The 21155-nt window shown below is 43.4% G+C and overlaps 1 protein-coding gene across 1 annotated transcript in view; it reads left to right on the top strand.

Moving 5' to 3' along the window:
* sema3bl (sema domain, immunoglobulin domain (Ig), short basic domain, secreted, (semaphorin) 3bl) overlaps positions 1-21155 on the top strand; it is a 182003-nt gene that overhangs the window by 92556 nt on the left and 68292 nt on the right. Inside the window, exon 3 of the mRNA XM_020511949.2 lies at positions 18382-18444. Coding sequence (XP_020367538.1) covers positions 18382-18444 — 63 coding nt within the window. The remainder of the gene's footprint in view (positions 1-18381; positions 18445-21155) is intronic.

Below are 21155 nucleotides of genomic sequence, written 5' to 3' on the forward strand. Positions count from 1 at the left end.
CTGGGCTGGCTGGATGGATACAAAACTGGTTTGGTCATAGAAGACAGAGGGTAGCGGTAGAAGGATGTTTTTCAGAATGAAGGCCGGTAACTATTGGTGTTCCACAGGGAACAGTCTTAGGTCCTCTGTTGCTTGTAGTATATATAAATGATCTGGACAAAAATGTGGGTGGGCTGATTAGCAAGTTTGCGGACGACATGAAGATTGGTGGAGTTGGTGATAGTGCCAATGATTGTGAAAGGATACAACAGGATACAGATGGATTGTCAACTTGGGGACAGTAATGGCAGATGGAAGTTAATCCAGACAAATGTGAGGTGATGCATTTTGGAGGATCAAACTTAGGTGTGAGTTATATTGTAAATGGCAGAACCCCCCTTAGGAACATTAACATTCAGACTGATCTGGGCATGCAGGTCCACAGTTCCCTAAAAGTGGCAACATAGGTGGTCAAAGAGATTAAGAAGGCGTGTGGCATGTTTGCCTTCATTGGCCGGGGCATGGAGTCCAAGGGTTGGCAAACCACGTTGCAGCGATATAAAACCCTTGTTAGGCAGCATTTGGGGTATTGTATGCAGTTTTGGTGCCTGAAATTCAAATTTTCAGTAACGCAACTAGATTATGAAAGGAGGACTTACTGAGTTCTTACATTCCTGACAGTGAGATGTGGAAGGAGCTGTTCATGTGTACAGTTCTAGCTGTGATGCAACATAGATCAAATGGACAATATGCTTGTGATTAAAGGAGAAGGCGTGGATAAATCAATTTCAAATTAATTGTAGCAATAACTTTGAAAAAAAAGTAGCTTGACATATACATCAGTGATGAGTGCAGTGCAGGGCCAGTTACCTCACTGTCTAATGGATGGCCATGTTAAATTCTGCTCCAGCCTGAGAGACAATTTAATAAGATGACGACAATTTATAAACCGTTTAATCTCCACCAAACTAATTGAGTAAATCTGGGAATCTGAGTTATAATGGATACAGCTGATATCTTTGACACCCTTTAAATTTCTACCAGCAACTGGAGCCTGTGACCCAGTACAAGGAAAACACTTAAAAGCCAAGAACAATTAGTGATTAGATCAAGATGATTTCACTTGCTACCGTGTCAGTAACGCCTAAAGCTCCTGTTTCATGATAACATGTTATTCTAACAAGCCATATAAACAGCGCGGGTCAGGGCTGAAATTAATTGAAAACCACCAAGCCTGCCAGAGTAAATAAGGTAGCTTAGGCCAGTTTTCATACAAATTCTGGCCATTTTGTGCCAAACTATGAAGGGAGGCAAGGATTGTGAAAGTCCTGCCTGGTCATTTTGGGTTGTTACCAAGGTCAAGGTAATGTAATGTGAGAGACTATTTGTGTTTGATAGACCATTCATTTAAGTTTCTCTTCCCCTAACCCTGCAATGCGAATAGGCCAAGAGATCCACCTAATATTGTTTAATTTCTTTTAATCTCTGCTTCATTGGAACATTTTCTAATGTCAGTCACTGGTTAACCTAGCTGGCTAGTCTCAATTAGTAGAATCTTTTCTGTGAGAAACCAGGAACATATCTTGACCTCACTCATGGAGGATTTGAACATGAAACTGTCAGCCATCCAGAATCAAAATATCGCAGATGCTGGCAATCTGAAATTTAAAAAAAAAGAAGCTTTTGGGAACAGAGTGAAGAATTGACTTGAGATAAACTTTAATCAGAACAAAAGTACGTGGATGAGCACTTGAAATGTCAGAACATTCAAGGCGATGGGCCAAGGGTCGGAAAGTGGGATTAGAGCAGATAGGTCAGTGCAGAATCAATGTGCCAAAGGGTCTCTTCTATGCTCTATGACTCTATAGCTGAAGAAAGATAAAAGTGTAAGAGATTTTACGCCAATAGGAACAATGGGGGATGGAAGGATGGGTGGAGGGTAGCGTACAGAAAGTCAGAAGGGAAGGTCTATGATATGGTGGAGGCCAGGGGGAGAAAAACAATGAAATGTTTCATGATTCAGTCAAGTCATAGAGATCTACAGGCACAGGAAAAAGGCTCTTTGGCCCATTGTGTTCATGCTGGTCGAAACAACCACCTAACTATTCCAAACGCATTTTCCAGCACTTGGCCCATAGCCTTGCATCCATTGGCATCTCAAGCACACATCTAAATACTTCTTAAATATTATGAGCGTTTCTGCCGCCAACACTCCTACAGGTAATGAGTTCCAGATTCCCACCACCCTCTGTGTGAAAAAGCTTTTTTTACCTCAAGTCTGTAAACCTTCTGCCCTTTCCCTTAAATCTATGCGACAAGTGATTGAACCCTCTATCAAGCGGAAAAGTTTTGTCCTGTCTACCCCATCAATAATTTTATACATCTCAAAAGTGTTAACAGATATTATAAAGAAATAAAGGTTGTGTCTACCATGCATGGCTATAGAGAACCATCAGAAGCGATAGAGACATGACCAAACCAGCGGAATAAAAACCAGTGGGATAGAACCTGAAGGAGGCTGAGACTTTGATCGAATATTGTTGAACTTGATTTCCAAGGCTGGGTGTGGACGTCTCAAGGACGGGAGAATAGGCCTAAAAGGGTCGGAAGAGGAATATTGATGGAGAAGTGGGTGGGAGTGAGGAGACCATCTGTACCTCCACCTCACAAACCTGCCATGGGCTGATTTGAAGTTCTGCCTGTAGGATTAAACAGCACAAAGGGAGGCCATTCAAACTGTGATCGCCATGCCAGCTCTTTGAGTGGACCAAACCATTAGATTCTGCCACCCGTCCCGATTGTTTCCCCATAGCTCTGCAGTTTAAATTTTCCCAACTGCCTTTTGAATCTGCTTGCAAAATGACACCTTGCGTTGATATAGCACCATTGGTTAAACAGCTCTTTGTATTTGGGAACAGAATTTAACGCTGAGCCTCAACAGAGATTGTAGGTCAGGCTATCAAAGAGGTACTTTTAAGGAGTGTCTTCATTTGGGGAGCGAGCGTGATGTAGAGAGGCAGAGACACTTAGGGAGGTATTTGAAGAGCAGACAGCACAGGTAACTGACAACACAGCTGCTAACCATTGGTGTAAGGAAAACTGGGAATGTGCAAAACCCATCCTTCCAGACCATCAACTGCATTAAAAAATAAGTCTTGCCTCCAAGTGAATCCCTAAACCTCTATACCCTTTCAGTTCTGGCCTGTTGCCTGATTATTATCACGTCAGGTCTGGTTCAATTGTTCTAGAATCCCTACAGTGCAGAAAGAGGCTTCTTGTCCCATTGGGGTTATTTTTCCTGGAGCATCAGAGGCTGAGGGGTGACCTTATAGAGGCTCATAAAACCATGAGGGGCATGGAGAGGGTGAATAGCCAAGGTCTTTTCTCCAGGGAAGGAGAGTCCAAAACTAGAGGGCACAGGTTTAAGGTGAGAGGGGAAAGATTTAAAAGGGACCCGAGGAGCAACTGAGGATGGTGTGTATACAGAATGGGCTGCCAGAGGAAGTGGTGGAGGCTGGTACAATTACAACATTTAAAGGGCATCTGGATGGGTATATGAATTGGAAGGGTTTAGAGGGATATGGGCCAAATGCTGGCAAATGCAACTAGATTAGTTTAGGATATCTGGTCAGTGTGGATGAGTTGGACCAATAGGTCTGTTTCTGTGCTGTACAGCTCTATGAGCCTGCACTGACCCTCCAAAGAGCATCCCCTGCCTTGTCACGCCAAATGACAAGTTTTTACCTCAGCTGACCCACCTAACCTACACATTAAAGGGCATTTTATTAACACGGCCAATCCACCTAACCTGCACATCTTTGGACTGTGGGAGGAAACCAGAGCACACCACACAGACACGGGGAGAATGTACAAACTCCACACAGACAGTCACTCGAGGCTTGAATCAAACCCAGATCACTGGTGTTGTGTGGCAGCAGTGTTAACCATTAAGCCAAAGTCAAATACCTTAAATCTGTGTCCTCTGGTCACTGACACTGTTCCGCCACCCGCAACCCCCAAAATCCCCTTGCCTTGGTGAGTGGAAGCAGTTTCTACCTATCTATTCAGTCTGAGCCACTCCTAATAGTTGAGGCTGGGCATCAGCCAAACAGAACCTTAAGTGGATTGCATGAGTAGAATATTTTTGCAAAGCAAGCAAATGGGGCACTTCCAAAAAAGAGAGATTTCCAGCATTTAATGAAAAAATGACAAGCAGGTGCAGATTCTGGCCCTGGGCTGATGGCAAATTGGCTAAATATTATCCTAAATGCAGGGTGTTATCACATCCATTACACACTGTGACAAATTGTTTCCGTAAGCACATCAATATATATAACTCAGAGATATGGACCTGCCAAACAACGTCTGCGCAGGGATCAGTTCAGAATGAGTGGCTCGAACGGTAATGGGGCGAAATGATAGGATGTGAAATCAAGCCAGGTTGTATAGAATTACAGGGATTTTGCAGTTCAGAGACAGGCCACTCAATGCAACTGCAGGAAAGAAATGTTAGAATCCATTATAACAGTTTTAATAGTACACTACTTGGACACAGCGACAGGATTAGATATTTATTTAAAGGAAATCGTGCTTAACAAACCTGCTGGAACGTTTCGAACTTGAGAAAGGGAAGCCAGTGGATGTGGCTAATGTAGACTTTCAGAAGACTTTCGATAGGGTCCCACACAAGCAATTAGCATGTAAAATTAAGATGCACAGTATTGGAGTAAGGTATTCAAGTGATTAGAGAACCAGCTGGCAGATGGGAAGAATAAGAATAAAAGGGCCTTTTTCTGAATGGGAGACACTGACTATTGGGGATTAGTGCTTGGTCCTGAGCTATTCACAATATATATTAACGATTTAGATGAGGGAACTAAAGGTAATATCTACAAGTTTGCAAATGACACAACGCTGGGTGGAGAACAATCTGTGAGGAGGATGCAGAGGTGTTTCAGTGTGATTTGGACAAGTTAAGCGAGTGGGCAAATGCAAAGCAGATGAAGTATAATGGATAAATATGAGAGTGTCCACTTTGGTAGCAAAAATAAGGCAGATTATTAGGGACAAAAATAGAAATTGCTGGAAAAGCTCAGGTCACTCGACCCAAAACGTTAACACTGATTTCTCTCCACAGATGCTGCCAGACCCAAAACATTAACTCTGATTTCTCTCCACAGATGCTGCCAGGCCTGCTGAGCTTTTCCAGCGGTTTTATTTTTGTCTCTGATTTACAGCATCCGCAGTTCTTTCAATTTTTATTTAGACAGATTGGGAAAGGGGGAAACTTTCTCTTTAAGAAATTCACAGGATGTGAATGTCACTGGCCAGGCTAGGATTTATTACCTATCCCTAATTACATTAAATATCAACCACATCACTGTGCATCTGGCGTCACATGTAGGCCAGATCAGGTAAAGATGGCAGGTTCCTGCCCTACAGGGCATTATTAAACCAGATGGGTTTTTCCTGACAATAGTTTCATGTTCATGGCAGGATTTGAACCCAGGTCCTCAGAGTCTCTGAATTAATAGTCTAGCAATAATACCACTAGGCCATCACCTTCATACCTGCAGTATGCATGCCCTTGTGCACCAGTCACTTAAAGCAAGCATGCAGGTGCAGTAGGTGGTGAAGAAAGTAAATGGCATGTTGGCCTTCATAGTGAGAGGATTTGAGAACAGGAGCAGGGATGTCTTGCTGTAATTATACAGGGCCTTGGTGAGACCACACCAGGAATACTGTGTGCAGTTCTGACCTCCTTATCCGAGGAAGGATGCCCTGGCTTTGCAAGGATCGCAACAAAGGTTTACCAGAATGATACCGGTGATGGCAGAACTGATGTATAAAAAGAGACTAGAACAGTTAGGACTATATTCAACTGGAGTCTAGAAGAATGAGGGAGGATCTCATAGAAACCTATGTAGACCGGGTAAATGCAGGAATGGTGTTCCCATTGACTGGGGACTCTAGACCAAGGGGTCACAGTTTAAAGATAGGAGGTAGACCATTTAGGATTGAGAGGAAGAGAAGTTTTTTCACCCAGAGAGTGGGGAGCCTGTGGAATTCTCTGCCACAGAAAGTGGTTAAGGCCAAAAGATTGAATGTTTTCAAGAAACAGATAAATGTAGTTCTAAGGACCAAAGGGATCGAGTGCTATAGGGAGAAAGTGAAAATACTGAGTTGGATGATCAGCTGTGATCATATAGCAGCCTCGAAGGGCTGAATGACCTATTCCTGCTCCAATCTTCAATGTTTTTAATTGATTTGTGCTTCATCTGAGGCTCCTCCCACCCTTCTTCCTGGGATTAAAGGGTTCTCCAATCAGAAGAGATTGCAGAGATTGCTGAGAGCTAAATCCAGTGGGCAATAGAGAAGGCAAATGGAATGTTGACCTTTATTTTGAAGGGAATGGAGTGGAAAAATAGTGAGGTTTTGCTGGAAATACTTGTGCCTTGTCAGACCACAGCTGGAGTACTGAGAGCAGTTTTGTGCCTCTTATATAAGGAAAGATATACTCAGAAGTTACACAACACCAGGTTACAGTCCAACAGGTTTATGTGAAATCACAAGCTTTCAGATCACTGCTCTTTCATCGGGTGATTTCAAATAAACCTGTTGGACTATAACCTGATGTTGTCTGACTTCTGGCTTTGTCCACCCCAGTCCCACACCGGCACCTCCATATGAACGATATACTGGCATTGGAGGCAGCCCAGAGAAGTGCACAAGGCTGATCCCAGATGTGGAGCGAGTGTCCAATGAGAAGGTGCATTGGAATATACAAGAATGAGAGGAGGCCTTATTGAAGCATGCAAGATTTTTAGAGAACTTGACAGGGTAGATGTATTGAGGTTGTTTCCCTTTGTGGAAGAGTCTAGGACCCAGAGGGAACGATCTCAGAATAAGTGGCTCCATGTTAAAGACAGACTTGAGGAGGGATTTCTGCTCTAAGGATTGTGAATCTGTGGAGTTCTTTACTGCAGAGGGCTGTCCAGGCTGGGTCCTTAAATATATTCAAGACTGAAACAGATTTTCAGTAATCAGGAAGGGAATCAAGGATTATGGGGAAAAGGCAGGAAAGTGGAGTTGAAGATTAACATATCAGCCATGATCTCATTGAATGGTGGTGCAGACCCAATGGGCTGAATGGCCTACTTCTGCTCCTACATCTTATGGTCTAATCGAATATTCTAGAGTTGAGAAGAAAGACAGTGGATCTTATTGAAACACAGATAAATCCTTAGCGTGTTGGATAAGATCAATGCTGAAATGCAGACCAAATGTCCATGGGATGACAACAGGATCAGATGTGCTTTGTAATGCACCTTGATGGTGTGTCAATGTCCTGAAACCTACAGGACCCAGAGTTTGAGCGTGGCTGGCAGTTGGAAACCCATTTGTCTCCAATTAACAGGACGTTAAGCTTCTTGACCAACTTGTTCATCAGTTGGGCAAACTAAGAAGGTGAACTCAAACAGTGTTAGAGAGCAGTCATTGGGTTCAATGTGAGGAGAAATTAATGGGCTTTTATAATTAGACAGTCGCTTGTTCATATAGACCATAAGACCATTAGTATAAGGAACAGGGGTAGGCAATTTAAAACCCCTCCTCCCCACCCCCGCACACGCCCACCCCTAAGCCTGCTCCACCTTTCAAAAGGATCATGCCTGATCCGACACACCTCATGTTCACTTTCCTGCCCTTTCCCCATAACCCTTGATTGCCTGGCTGAACAAGAATCTATCTCTGTCAGACTTAAACCTACACAAGGACTCTGCCCCCTCACTTCTCTGTGGCAAGGAGTTCCAAAGACTTTCAACCCTCATTTTTCTTCATCTCAGTCTTAAATTGGCACCCCTTTATTCTGAAACTATGCCCTCTGGTCCTAGACTCTCCCTTGAGTGAAAACATCCTCTCAGCATTTACCCTGTCATGCCCCTTAGTAATCCAATATGTTTCGAAGAGATAACCTCTCATTTTCTGAACTCCAGTCCCGACCTGTTTAGCTTTTGCTCATAAAACAAGCCCTCCATATCGGGGATCATCCTAGTGAACTTTTTCTGAACTGCCTCCAATGAAATGAAATTTTTGCTTAAATAAGGAGATGAAAACTGCTCACAGTTCTCCAGGTGTGGGCTCACCAGTACCTTGTACTGTTGCAGTAAGACTTCCCTGCTCTTATATTCCAACCCCTTTGAAATAAGGGCCAACACTCTATTCGCTTCCTGCTTACCTGCTGCACCCATGTGCTAGCTTTCTGAGTATAGGCCGTGCACGATGCAAAAAAGACAGTGGTGCCACCAAAGCTTTTCACCTTTCAGTCATCAGGACAAATGCAGCAATGCCAAATTTCAGATTATCACAATCATTTATACAACAGGAGAGTGCCAATTAGATGACACATCAACTCCAATTGGCCATGGCATTCTTATGGAGAAAACAAACAGATATCTCTAGGATTCCTGCCCATTCCTCCTGTCGCATAAATTGTGATCATTTGACATGTTGCATTCTTGCATTTGTCCTGATGAAAGCCAGGGGAGAAGCTTCAGCAACAGGTCTCTCTTTTCAGCAATATTTATGATCAAAAGTCTTGTGACCTGGAGATATTACTTCGGATTGAGTGTTTTACCTTTCATTACAGCCATGTGGCCAGTTTTTTAGTGAGGGGTGAGGCTGCTGGCCCAATGTTAACCCACCTTCTGCTGCTAAGCAACAATCATGGCTGCTATTTGCCTTTGTCCCTCATACTATGCAGTACGCACACCCATCCTGATAAGACCTGGTGAGCCAATAATTGGCTTCCAAGCTCTTTGCCTTCCCAGTGATGGAAGTTTTCGCCTTGAGGCCCAAGTACTATCCAGGCACTGTCTTCCTGACTTCAGAATCAAAATCCCTCTTTCTCCTGCTAAAGAATCTAATCTAGGACTCATTGCCTAAAGATAAGAGAGCAACCATTTAAGACTGCAATGAAGAGATATCGTCTTCCAGATAAGACATTAAACCTAGCCAATGCCTATTCCCTTGAAGGGGCCATAATGATCTCAATGCATGGTTTTGTAGATCTGGGGAGTTCTCCTTATCTCTCAATCAAAGAACAAAGAACAATACAGCACAGGAACAGGCCCCTCAGCCCTCCAAGCCTGCGCTGACACATTTTTCCGTTCCATACTAAAACTGTCTTCACTTACAGGATCCTTGTCCTTCTATTCCCTTCCTATTCACGTATACATTCAGGTGCTTATTGAATGTTGCTCTTGTATCTGCTTCCACCACCTCTTCTGGCAGCACGTTCCAGGCACTCACCACCCTTTGTGTGAAAAACCTGCTTCGCACATCTCTTTTAAATTTCCACCCTTGCACCTTGAACCTGTGTCCACCAGTAATTAACTCCTCCACTCTGGGAAAGAGCCTCATACTTTCCACTCTATCCATGCCATTCACAATCTGAAAAATGTTTGACAGGTCACCCCTCAATCTCCTGCATTCCAGTGAAAACAAACCCAGTCTGTCCAGCGTTTCCTCATAGCTAAAATCTCCCATACCAGGCAACATCCTGGTAAACCTTTTCTGTACTCTCTCCAAAGCATCCACATCCTTCTGGTAGTGTGGTGACCAGAACTGTACACAATATTCCAAGTGTGGCCTAATTAAAGCTCTATAAAACTGCAGCGTAACTTGCCTGTCCTTATACTCAATGCCCCTTCCAATGAAGGCAAGCATGCCATAGGCCTTTTTTACTGCCTTATCTACCTGCGCTGCCACTTTCAGTGATCTGTGGACATGCACACCCAGATCCCTCTGCATATCAATACTCCTAAGGGTTCTGCCATTCACCGTATAATTTCCACCTGTACTTGACCTTCCAAAATGCAACACCTCATATTAATATCACTAAAGTGGATTTCTAGTGATTATCACATTGAAATTTCTGGGATCTTGCTGTGTGCATATTGACAACTGAGTTTTCTACAAAAAAGACTATGTTTCAAAATTACTTAATTGACGATAAACCACTTTGTGACATCCTCAGGTCATGAACGTTGTTGTATAAAGGCACATCTTCTGTTCACTCTAGAAGCTCTGAATCCTATGAATTCTCTATTATAGAGAGGCAGTGAATATGTTCAAGACTGTGATCGATAAGTCGATAGGGAGTGGTGGGGTATAGTGACAGGGCAGGAAGATTGATATAAATGTAGACATTCACCCATGATCTCACTGAATGAGAAACTGCACTGGGGTGTTATGTTATCCACTTTTGCTACTATTGTTTCACCTCATCATCAAAATCTCAAACCACTTACAGTCCTACATTGGTTTATTTGGCTGCCCAATTAAATACATTCACGCAATGTGCCTCAGCCACTACCTCGAAGCAAGTTCCGTATTCTCACCACCCCCTGGATAAGAAAGGATTCCTTGTTGAGATTTATGAGTGACTGTCTTACATTGGTTCCCTTCATTATGAACACTCGAGATTTCTATAGGTCTGGTTTAATCAGTTAAAAGCAAAATATTGTGGATGCTAGAAATCTAAACTAAAACAGAAAGTGCTGGAGAAACTCAGCAGGTCTGCTAGCATGTGTAGAGTTCCTATTCCCACAGTTGCTGCCAGACCTTTCGAGTCTCTCCAGTACTTTCCAATTTAGATAACGTTCTCTTTGTGCGCATGTGCAGGTAGATGGATGGCTGTAAAGAAGTGAGCACAGGTTTTTTTAATATGATTTGTTATTGTCACATGTACCTAGGTACAGTGAAAACTTTTGTTTTGCATGCAATACAGGCATTTTGAAAAAGGCAGCATGTTGGCTCAGTGGTTAGCACTGCTGCCTCACAGCATCAGAAACCCGGGTTTGATTCCACTCTTGGACGACAGTGTGGAGTTTGCGCTTTCTCCCTGTGTCTGCGTGGGTTTCCTCCAGGTACTCCAGTTTCTTCCCACAGTCTGAAGATGTGCAGGTTAGATGGTTTGGCCATGCTAAATTGCCCATTGTGTCCAGAGGTGTGTAGATTAGGTGGGTTATGGGGGGATGGGTCTGGGTGGGATGCTCTGAGAGTCGGTGTGGACTTGTTGGGCCGAAGGGCCTGTTTCCACACTGTAGGGATTCTATGATTCAGATTATATCATACAGAGTGCATTTGGGTAATAGAACAGAGCGAGGTATACAATGTTATGGTTGCAGAGAAGGCCCACAGAGACTGAGACCAACATTTAAATTTTAAATTTGAGAGGTCCATTCAGAAGTCTAATAATAGCAGGAGAACCACAACTGTGCAGAATCCAGGTTCATAGCTGTGTGTCCAAACCTTCACAGCAGGTTTCCACTCTGCTTTCCCCAGGGACTCTAGATGTCAGCGAAGTACAGTCCTGAGGTAATTTGTGCGAGTCACCATTCTTGAGTGATGACGTAGCAGCCAAGACCAACCCTATCCTTGACCACCCTGCCCTTTCCAACACAATTATTAACTGTGAATTTGTACAATAGTGAGTTGGTTTCTGATGTTCCAGCTGCCCCCCAGTTTGTACTTTCATGTGTACGTGTGGATTAAGGAGTAGGTCATTTGGCCCATCCACCTGCTCCATTCAATGCGATTGTAGTTGATATGATTTTAACCTCAACTCCACATTCCTGTTAACTTTCACCCCTTGCTTAGAAAGAACCTATCTGAGCCTACCTTAAAAATATCCCAAGATTCTGATTCACCACAATTTTACTTCCAATAAAACTAACAGCTGCAGTGGACCATTCAGACCCTTGAAACTGTTCTGTCATTTAATTCGAACAAAGCTGATCAATGGCTTAACTCCATTTCCCACACTGATTCCTCGCCTTGCCAATGTCTAGCAATCTCAGTTCTGATATTTTTAATTAGCCCCCAGCCCCAGCAACCTTTCTGTTGAGACATCTCCATACAAACAAGCAAATAAGAGTAGGCCGCTCAGTCAATCAAACCTATTCTGCCTTACTCTGCCATTCAATAAGATCATGGCTGATCTGATTTTACCCTCAGCTCTCCCCTTCTGCCTATCCTTGATAACACCTTTACTGGCTCCATCCCCGCCTCTTCAACCTGTTTGTTTCCTCTCCACCTATCCTCTCCTCTATCCATCTTCTATCCGCCTCCCCCTCTCTCCCTATTTATTTCAGAACCCCCTTCCCCTCCCCCTTTTCTGATGAAGGGTCTAGGACCGAAACGTCAGCCTTTCTGCTCCTATGATGCTGCTTGGCCTGCTGTGTTCATCCAGCTCTGCACCTTGTTGTCTTGATAATCCTTTGTTCCTTTGGTCATCAAGAATCGACCTACCTCTGTCATAAAAATATTTAAAGATTTTGCATCCACTGCTTTTAAAGAAGGAAATTCCAAAGACTGTCAGCCCTCTGAGAGTCAAAATTGATTCCTCACCTCTGTCTTAAATGGGTGGCCCCTTATTTTTAAACGATGACCCCTAATGTTAGATATTCCCACAAATGCAGCAGATACTTGGGAACCCCACCACTTACAAGTTGTCCTCCAAGACATTCAACATCCTGACTTGGTTCTTCTTTTAAATTCACTCATGGGACATGAGCATCACTGGTTGGGTCCATTGCCCATCCCTAGTTTCTCTTGAGAAGGGTGGGGAACTTCCTTCTTGAACCACTGCAGTACATTTGGTGAAGGTACACCCTCAAAACCAGTAGGGAGAGAGTTCCAGGATTTTGACCGAGTGGCACTGAAAGAACAGTGATATGTTTCCAAGTCAGGATGTTGAATGTCTTGGAGGACAACTTGTAAGTGGTGGGGTTCCCAAGTATCTGCTGCATTTGTGGGAATATCTATCATTAGGGGTCATTGTTTAAAAATAAGGGGCCACCCATTTAAGACAGAGGTGAGGAATCAATTTTGACTCTCAGAGGGCTGACAGTCTTTGGAATTTCCTTCTTTAAAAGCAGTGGATGCAAAATCTTTAAATATTTTTATGACCGAGGCAGGTTGATTCTTGATGACCAAGGCGATAAAGGATTATCATGGATATGCAGAAAGGTACAGCTGAGGGTAAAATCAGATCAGCCATGAATTTAAAAAATGAAATCCGAGCCTTTAAAGGGCGCTGTAACTAAAGTTGAATTATTGAAGTAAATTCGCTACTTTAAGTTGAATTGTTACTCCCTGGGCTGATAATGCACCTCAGCCCTTGCGGTGCCCACTGGTTGTGGGAAGCCGTCTCTCATTTTAAGTGCTCTAAATACTTAATCAAACAGCACCCCTCACCCGGGTACCTTAGCATTATAATTAAAATACAATCACATGCAGACCTGGAAACTGTTAAACATAATGTGGCTGTGATTATATTAATCCAAGCCAGATTGTCTGTTGGATTGTACACATATAATATAAAACGTCCACAGGGTATGTCGCATGATGGACTGGAGGAGCACAAATATATAAGCATTCTTCAAGGGTTTGCTTTTGTTCCCCGGACTGTTTTGTTAACTTGTGCAGCTGCGTAACGGCACTGCCCTGGACTCCCCTCGCCCTGTCCCATCCCTTGCTATCTAATTCCTCCCCGTTTCAAATACAGCCCACATGTTGGCCAAATGACAAAGATCTCTTTTGTAGATAGGAAGAAGATTTCTCTGCAGTCTTCCTTATGGGAAGCAAGGGAAACCAAAACTGTAGCGCAGAAGTGTTTGAAGGAGCAGCTATTCACTGAGGTCAATTGTAGCCAAAGGGAAGCGGTTAAAATAAAGTATGATGAAGCATAGTAGAAAATGAGACAAGCATAGACACAGGAATGAGAACAGGTTAATGTACCAGAAGCAAAGACATTCCCTCCCATTGCCACAACCTCTCTTCTACTGCTAATTTGTTGAACTAATGTTTGTTTTGGCTGAGTTCTTTTTATAGTCTTTCGTGGGATTTGGGTGTCTCCGACAAAGCCAGTGTTCATTTCCTGTCTCTAACTGCCTTTGAGTGCCTGTGGCTCTGAAAGCTATGGGCGTCTCATAGGTCTCCAATAGAAGATGTGTTATCCATTTCACTGTGATGAGCCTCAGCTTTGTATGAAGATATACCACATAGCAGTAATGGGGAATAGGCAAGGGGCAGTCACCTTCACTGAGCATTAGGCAGGAGAGAGGTCATTTCATTGATAATTTGAAAGCAAGTTCAGCAGCAAGAGAGACAATGTCCCATATTTCAGGCAGTACTCATCCAAGCCAAAAGTGCCAAGCATTGGGTACGAAAGTAATGAGGGAATTGAGCTCGGGCACAGATATAAATTCAGGGACTTTAATCTTTTTTCTATTTTAAAGTCATCAGTACAGGAAGCAAAAAAAGGTCATATGAGGGAAAACAGTTTCACACAAAGGGCTTTTGGAGTTTGGAACGCATTGCCTGAGAGTCTGGTGGAGGCAGGTTCAATTAAGGCATTCAAAGGGCAATTAGAAAGAATATGCAGGGTTATAGGGAATAGGCAAGAGAACAGCACTAAGTGAGATACTCATTGGGAGAGCTAGTGATACATGATGGGCTGAATGGCCTCCTTCTGCAGTGTATAATTGTGATTCTATAGTCTGCTTGCGCGAGATGATTCCCAATGATTAGCGCAGGTCGTTGATCATCGGTTATAAATGTAATTACATGGCAATAAATGACATTTCAATTGAATGTAATCTTTCCTTTGCATTTGACAATTTCAATGCAATCAATGCAGGGACCAGCATTCTCTCCAGTGCAAAGGAGGATGGATTTTAAGAACAGATCATGGGGATGTTGAAAGTTCAGATTGTTGGATCTTGGTTTATCTAGCTGCTTGTTCAGTTTCCCCTGGCAATCTTTCGGCAGAAAGTTCATCATTGTAAATTGTTCAGACTTATCTAGCTCAGTGAAGAGAAATGTCGAGCTATTTAAAACTGAATGGCTAATATTTACATGTGGCCTATTTCATAGAAGGCGTCTACAGTTTTCAGCCTTTCTTGAGTAGATTTGTAGCTCAGGTTGTGGATGCTATGGTGGGTTCACTAATGAACCAGCTCGGTGAGCGAACCAACCACAGTCTTTTTTATTAAAATCCCAATGTGACAGGGTTAGAAATTCAAACAGAAAATGCAGGAGAAACTCATCTGTGGATAAAGAAACACAGTCAATGTTTTGAGTCCAGTATGACTGTTCTCTAATAAAAACCGAAAAAACTGCAGACACTATAAATCAGGAACAAAGACAAAATTGCTGGAAAAGCTCAGCAGGTCTGGCAGCATCTGTGAAGGAAAAAACAGAGTTAACGTTTCAGGTCTGAGAACAGTTCTGAGGAAGGGTCACCAGACCTGAAACGTTAACTCTGTTTTTCCCTCACAAATGCTGCCAGAACTGCTGAGCTTTTCCAGAAATTTTGTTTTTGTTATGACTGTTCTCTACTTTGCTGCTATTTCCTGCAACTTCATCTGCACTGGGTCACATACAAGGAGTGAGTCTGGAAATGATTTCCCTTTCTGATGCAAGATTTTCCCAAATAATCACCATTGGCATCTTGAGGTACTTGCCACCTCTACCAGTATTCGGTACGAGGTAAGAGTTATTTAAAATAGTTTGCTGCCACCAATCCTCCTTTATCATTGCTCTGTCTTGGTCCCAACTAGTGACTAGTGACAGAGGATACATCTACTGTAAAGCATCTCCAGAATAACACTGTTGTGAGTTAACAAGATTCATTGCATGATAGTATTATGCACAACTACACTTGGTCAGGCATAAAGATTCAGACTTCAGGGAGCTGGTACAGTTCCACCTAACCCCTCCCAAAGCTACAGTAAGACTCCTTACCTCCACCCACAAACCGTGAGTGACATCACTAGAACAGGTGGAACCAGCATAATATTAACAGCCAATATAACACCAAAGCAGCACAGTGGTTAGCACTACTGCCTCATAGTGCCGGGGGCCCAAGTTCAATTCCAGTCCTGGTTGGTTGTCTGTGTGGAGTTTGCACATTCTCCCCGTTTCTGCATGGTTCCCCTCTGGGTGCTCCAGTTTCCCCCCACTGTCCAAAGATGTGCAAGCTAGGTGGATTGGCTGTGCTAAATTGCTCCGTAGTGTTCAAGGGCATGCAGGCTAGGTGGGTTAGCCATTGGTGAATGTGGGATTACAGGGATTGTGGGTGGTATGTCGTTCAGAGGGTCGGTGCAGGCTTGATGGGCTAAATGACCTCTGTCTACCCCTTCTGATCCAAAGCCTTACACAACAGTTATGACTTTGCCCAGTTGCCTGATATTGTAGCTGTTGAATTATGTCTGCTTGCTCTTTGCTTTGCTTTAAGTTTGGGATATGGGCAGTTCTGTCCACATTTATTGCCCACCCTAGATTTATTGTAAGAACGTTGAATCAATATGATTGAGAGAGAAGTTAAAAGTTGTCAAGGGACTGAAGACCAGATTGGATTTCAAGATCAGATTGCCTTTCTTGAAGAATAACAACGAGTCTGTTTTTTGCAAAATTTGTTCCAATCTGACAGTTTCCTGGTCCCCTTTAATAATGGAATACCAGTGTTTTCATATTTCTGAACTTAGTCCAAATGCTCAACTGTCCATGGTGGGGTTAGAACTTGTGTTCTACTGGATTCTTAGTCTAGGCATCTGGATGACTGGTTCAGTGACACAGCCACTTCATGACCATTTCCCACTGTATTGCTGTCATGTAGTCATGTCAAGATTGGGGTGAGTAACCATTCACCTGCTCAGGTTAAAGACGCAGTTGAACAAGAGCAAAACATTTTCCTTTTTGCTCTGCTCAACAACACTCCCTCAATCAGCATGACTCTTGAATGAATTTGTTCACTTCTGGCTACCAGACCTTTGGAAGGATGTATTGGCCTTGAAGGGAGTGTAGCATAGATTCACTAGAAGAAATCCACTTCACTTCAAGTGTTAAACGACAAAGAGAGACTTCACGAACTGGAATTCTATTCCGTGGAACTGAAAACGCTAAGGCATGATGCAGCATTTTTGAAATATTGAGGGGAACTGATAGAAGTTGCTCCTGCTGGTTAGATAGTGTATGACTAGAAAAAAGGCTCTTGCAGTACAGTGGTATTGTCCCTAGCTCCAGACAAGGAGGCCTGGGCTCAAGTCCTACCTGCTTCAGAAGTGTGTAATAACATCAGTAAATGGGGTGAGTAGAAAAATATCTAGGTTTAGGTGGTATTCCTAAAAGTTGGAGCCGAATCCATTAGCATGGACACTAGGGAATATTATGTGGGGAGAATAGAAATCGTTGCATTTATATAGCACTTTCTGCAGCTGCCAGACATCGCAAAGGGTTTTACAGCCTGTGAAGTAAATCTGAAGTCTAATCGCAGTTCTCATGTTGGAAACACAGCAGCCACATTACATGTGTGGCAAATTCTCTCAAACAACAATCATTTAAGATAACAAGGTGTGGAGCTGGAGGAACACAGCAGACCAGGCAGTATCAGAGGAGCAGGAAAGCCAATGTTTCGGGTCTGGACCTCATTTCTGAAGAAGGGTCCAGATCTGAAACGTCAGCCTTCCTGCTCCTCTGATGCTGCCTGGCCTGCTGTGTTCATCCAGCTGTGCACCTTGTTATTTCAGACTCCAGCATCGGCAGTTCCTACTATCTCTGAATCATTTAAGGTATTGTTGTGATGATCAAGGGATAAATACCAGCCACTGTTCTTTAGAATATGCTTTTTATTAATATCTGTCCTAATTGGTAGATAGGCCTCCACTATTCACATGAAAGATAGCACCTCCACCAGTGTAGCATTCCCTCAGTATTGAACTCAAAGCCTGAAGTCAGGTTTGAAAGGAGAACCTTGTGAGTCAGAACTGAGAGTGTTGCCAATAAGTCACAGTTGGGCAGAGCTGGAAGTTTGGAATGTACTGCCACAAATAGCATTTGATGCTGGATCAGTTGCTTAAGGTTAAATCTTTCTCTTAACCAAAAGTGTTAAGGGACACGGGACAAAGGTAGAAATGTAGAGTTAGGTCACAGATCAGCCAGGCTTTACTTGAATGGTAGAACAGGCCAAAGGGTCTATTTAAACTCCTCTGGCCCCATATTCTTTGTCAGACAATGGTAGCCTAGAGCAGTTGCTGTAATTTTACTAGCGCAAGCTGTGCCAACTCAACATGTAATTAATGTTTTTAAGTGCCTTGAAATGCTATGATGTGGCAAAGTACTGTATAAACACACTTTTTTATTTTCTTGCATGCTTAACTATTAAGAACAAATAATATGTGTGTTACATTGCACCAGTGTGGATGGAAAGGGTTAATTGGTGATTAACACATGTTGGGGCAACATCTGACACTTGCACCACTCCTGTTCATGAATTACTTATTGGATTTATTGTGATTTAATACCAATTTAACGATCCTCTTCCTTGTTCGCTTTCAGATTTACTGGCCGGCTTTGCCTGGCCAGGAAGAGGAATGTGCCCTCAAGGGGAAAGACCCATTTGTAAGTGGAAAGGATTTATTGTCTACTAGAAAGTCTTTTGGGAAAATATCACTCAGCCATTGCAAGGGGCTTGTTCCGGGTTTAAGAATAATTGTCATGTATTTCAGATTAAAACCCAACATACTGTTCCCTCATCCATTTTATGAGGGTTGTCTCAGATTTTACGCTGTAAGTTGTAACTATTCAGCTGAGTTTACATCCTGGTCTCCATGTGTTATGTGCATTTGCACTTTTCTGCTTCATAATTAATAGCTTCCCCGCGACCCACAAGGTGCAGTGAGCTCAGTGCTGAGAAGAAACTTTTATTTTACAAAACACATTGAGACTGTAGAAGCCCCCGTTGGAGTCAGTGCTTGAAGCAGAGACCATGGGCTGGGTTTGGAGATGGCTTTGAAGCGATGGGGGGAGAAGGGGCTCATAAATGCAGAGTGTGGTCTTCCTGCTTGCCCCTGACCCGTCTCAAATATTATGGGAATGGTGGAGGCTTCGGGACGCCTTCTTATTCTTGAACCTATCGACACCAATTAACGACCTCGTAAGGGCCTCATCCCACCCCTCCCATTGCTATATTACCAGAGCCAAAGGGAGGGCAAACAAGTAACCTCAAAGTTTTTCCAGGCTAAAGGGAAGGGAAGACGGTAACGCCAGCCCATCGGAGGTTACCGCTTCCCCTCAAGATCCGATCTCCCCCTTAACCTCCACCATCTGGTCTTTTATATCCATGCCAGGTCCCACCAGTGGGCATACTCCTCTTGTGCCTAGCTTCATGAGTGCCATTTCTTTGGGGGCTATGCCTGCATTTCCAACACCAGCCACCAGTCAAACCTGACACTGTTGGGACAACAGAGCCATCAGATAGGTTGACTGTTCTTTAAGGGGGTAGTTTCTACCAGAGTTGGGATTGAAGTCCCACCTTAAAACAATTTACTCCCCGCCCAGTGTTAAATTTCTAAGGGAAGCTGGTAATATCAAAGGCAGGCTCCCTACATTAATCTTTTAGCCATGTTTGGGGATTGGGTGCATGGACTAAAGTGCTCTGTAAAATCACTGAAATAACTCCACAAAGGCTGGTATCCTGTCACCCATTATTTACATGTGCATAGTACAGGACACTGACCCAGCTAGCTTAAAGCCAGCAGTTAGAGTGACCAGGACCTCTGACACTCCTGTTTATACCTGTCAGCCAGGGCTCCCTGATTGGACCAGATTAACAGCCCCAATCAGGGAACTCATTTACTATGAGTTCCACCCGGTCGACTTTATTAAAATCACTACAATCACATTTAAGTATAGCTTGGAGAGGAGAGCAGAGAAAAAGAAGAAATGGTATTTGAACAAGTTGAGCACAAGATTAGGACAACTCCTTGCGTGGAGAGTAAGCATTAACATGGATTGGTGTTTCCATATAGTCACAGAGGCCTACAGCAGAAAAAGAACCTTTGGCCCATTGAGTCTTCCATGTTGTAATCTTCACCTGAAGATGGTATTGCAAATGACATGTCAATATGTAATCAACTGCACAAGAAGTTGAATTTTTACAGATAGTTTGCATATTCAACTTGCGATCATGGTGAGAGGTGAAATTAGATAATATGGGTGCATTTAAAGGATAATGCGGGACACTTCTTTTGTTTATTCATTCATGGGATCTGGGCATCACTGGTTAGGCCAGCCTTTATTACCCATTCTTAGTTGCCTTTGAGAAATGGGGTGAGCTGTCTTTTTGAACAGTTGCAGTCCGTGCACTGTAGATAGACCCCATTAGGGAGGGATTTCCAAGATTTTGACTAAGGAACAGTGAAGGAACAATGACGTATTTCCACGTGAGAATGGTGAGTGTCTTGAATGGTCTATTTCTGCCCTTACGTACCTCACAAAGGGATTTGTAGGCCAGTTAATGTTTGAAAGTGGAAGGGGAATGGTGGTTGGTAAGGGCAGGATTGAAAGTTCCAGAGCGCAGGAGATCCTGGCTGACAGGCCACCAGTAATGGCTTGTAGGGTGCACTGGTTTGAAAGGAGTGCACTGGATCAGGGTGGGAATGCGTGGAGCTGGGAAAGGACTGAAGGACTAACAGGAGAGTGACTCTTACAGTCAGTGAGGAAACAGCTGCAGTATTTCAAACAAGTCGGACACTGATACAAGGAGGCCAGATTGCAGGGAGTGGAGCGTGTATCTTTGATAATATTCCCAGAGCCTCCTGAGTAAAGGGGTGTGTATCACAGAACGTGTCCCACAGAATGAAAGCTTTATAATGCGGGTGGGATGTGTAACAGAGACAGTGTTACAATAGGCTAAGCTTTCTTCGTCTACTCTCATCGACACTGGAGTATGTGGTGAGAACGATGTGAAGTTCCATTTCCGACCTTGCTCCTTTGACCTCTCGAGAGAAGCTGTTTCTTGTGTGCTTTCTTTGGCAACGTCATTTTATTTTCTTTTCTGTCAAAGATCTCGATGCCCACTTCCCAACCTCAGCACAGCCCTTTCATCAGCGAGGGAGGGGTGACTGCAGGATGACCGAGTTTGACGGTGGGAGCACGTATCTCTGAGGAGTAGCCTGAGTGTCTCGCTGGGAATATTTTTCAGCACACAGGAACATACAGCCTGCGACACTGCAAAAACAATAGGGCAACCATTTCCTCACTGCAATAGTCACTCTGCGAACAAGACCTTCTGACCTCGGAGCGTTTTGACAGACCTTATATAGTAATGA

This window comes from Rhincodon typus, chromosome 16 (assembly GCF_021869965.1).
Source record: "Rhincodon typus isolate 14 chromosome 16, sRhiTyp1.1, whole genome shotgun sequence".
NCBI classification, from domain to species: domain Eukaryota; kingdom Metazoa; phylum Chordata; class Chondrichthyes; order Orectolobiformes; family Rhincodontidae; genus Rhincodon; species Rhincodon typus.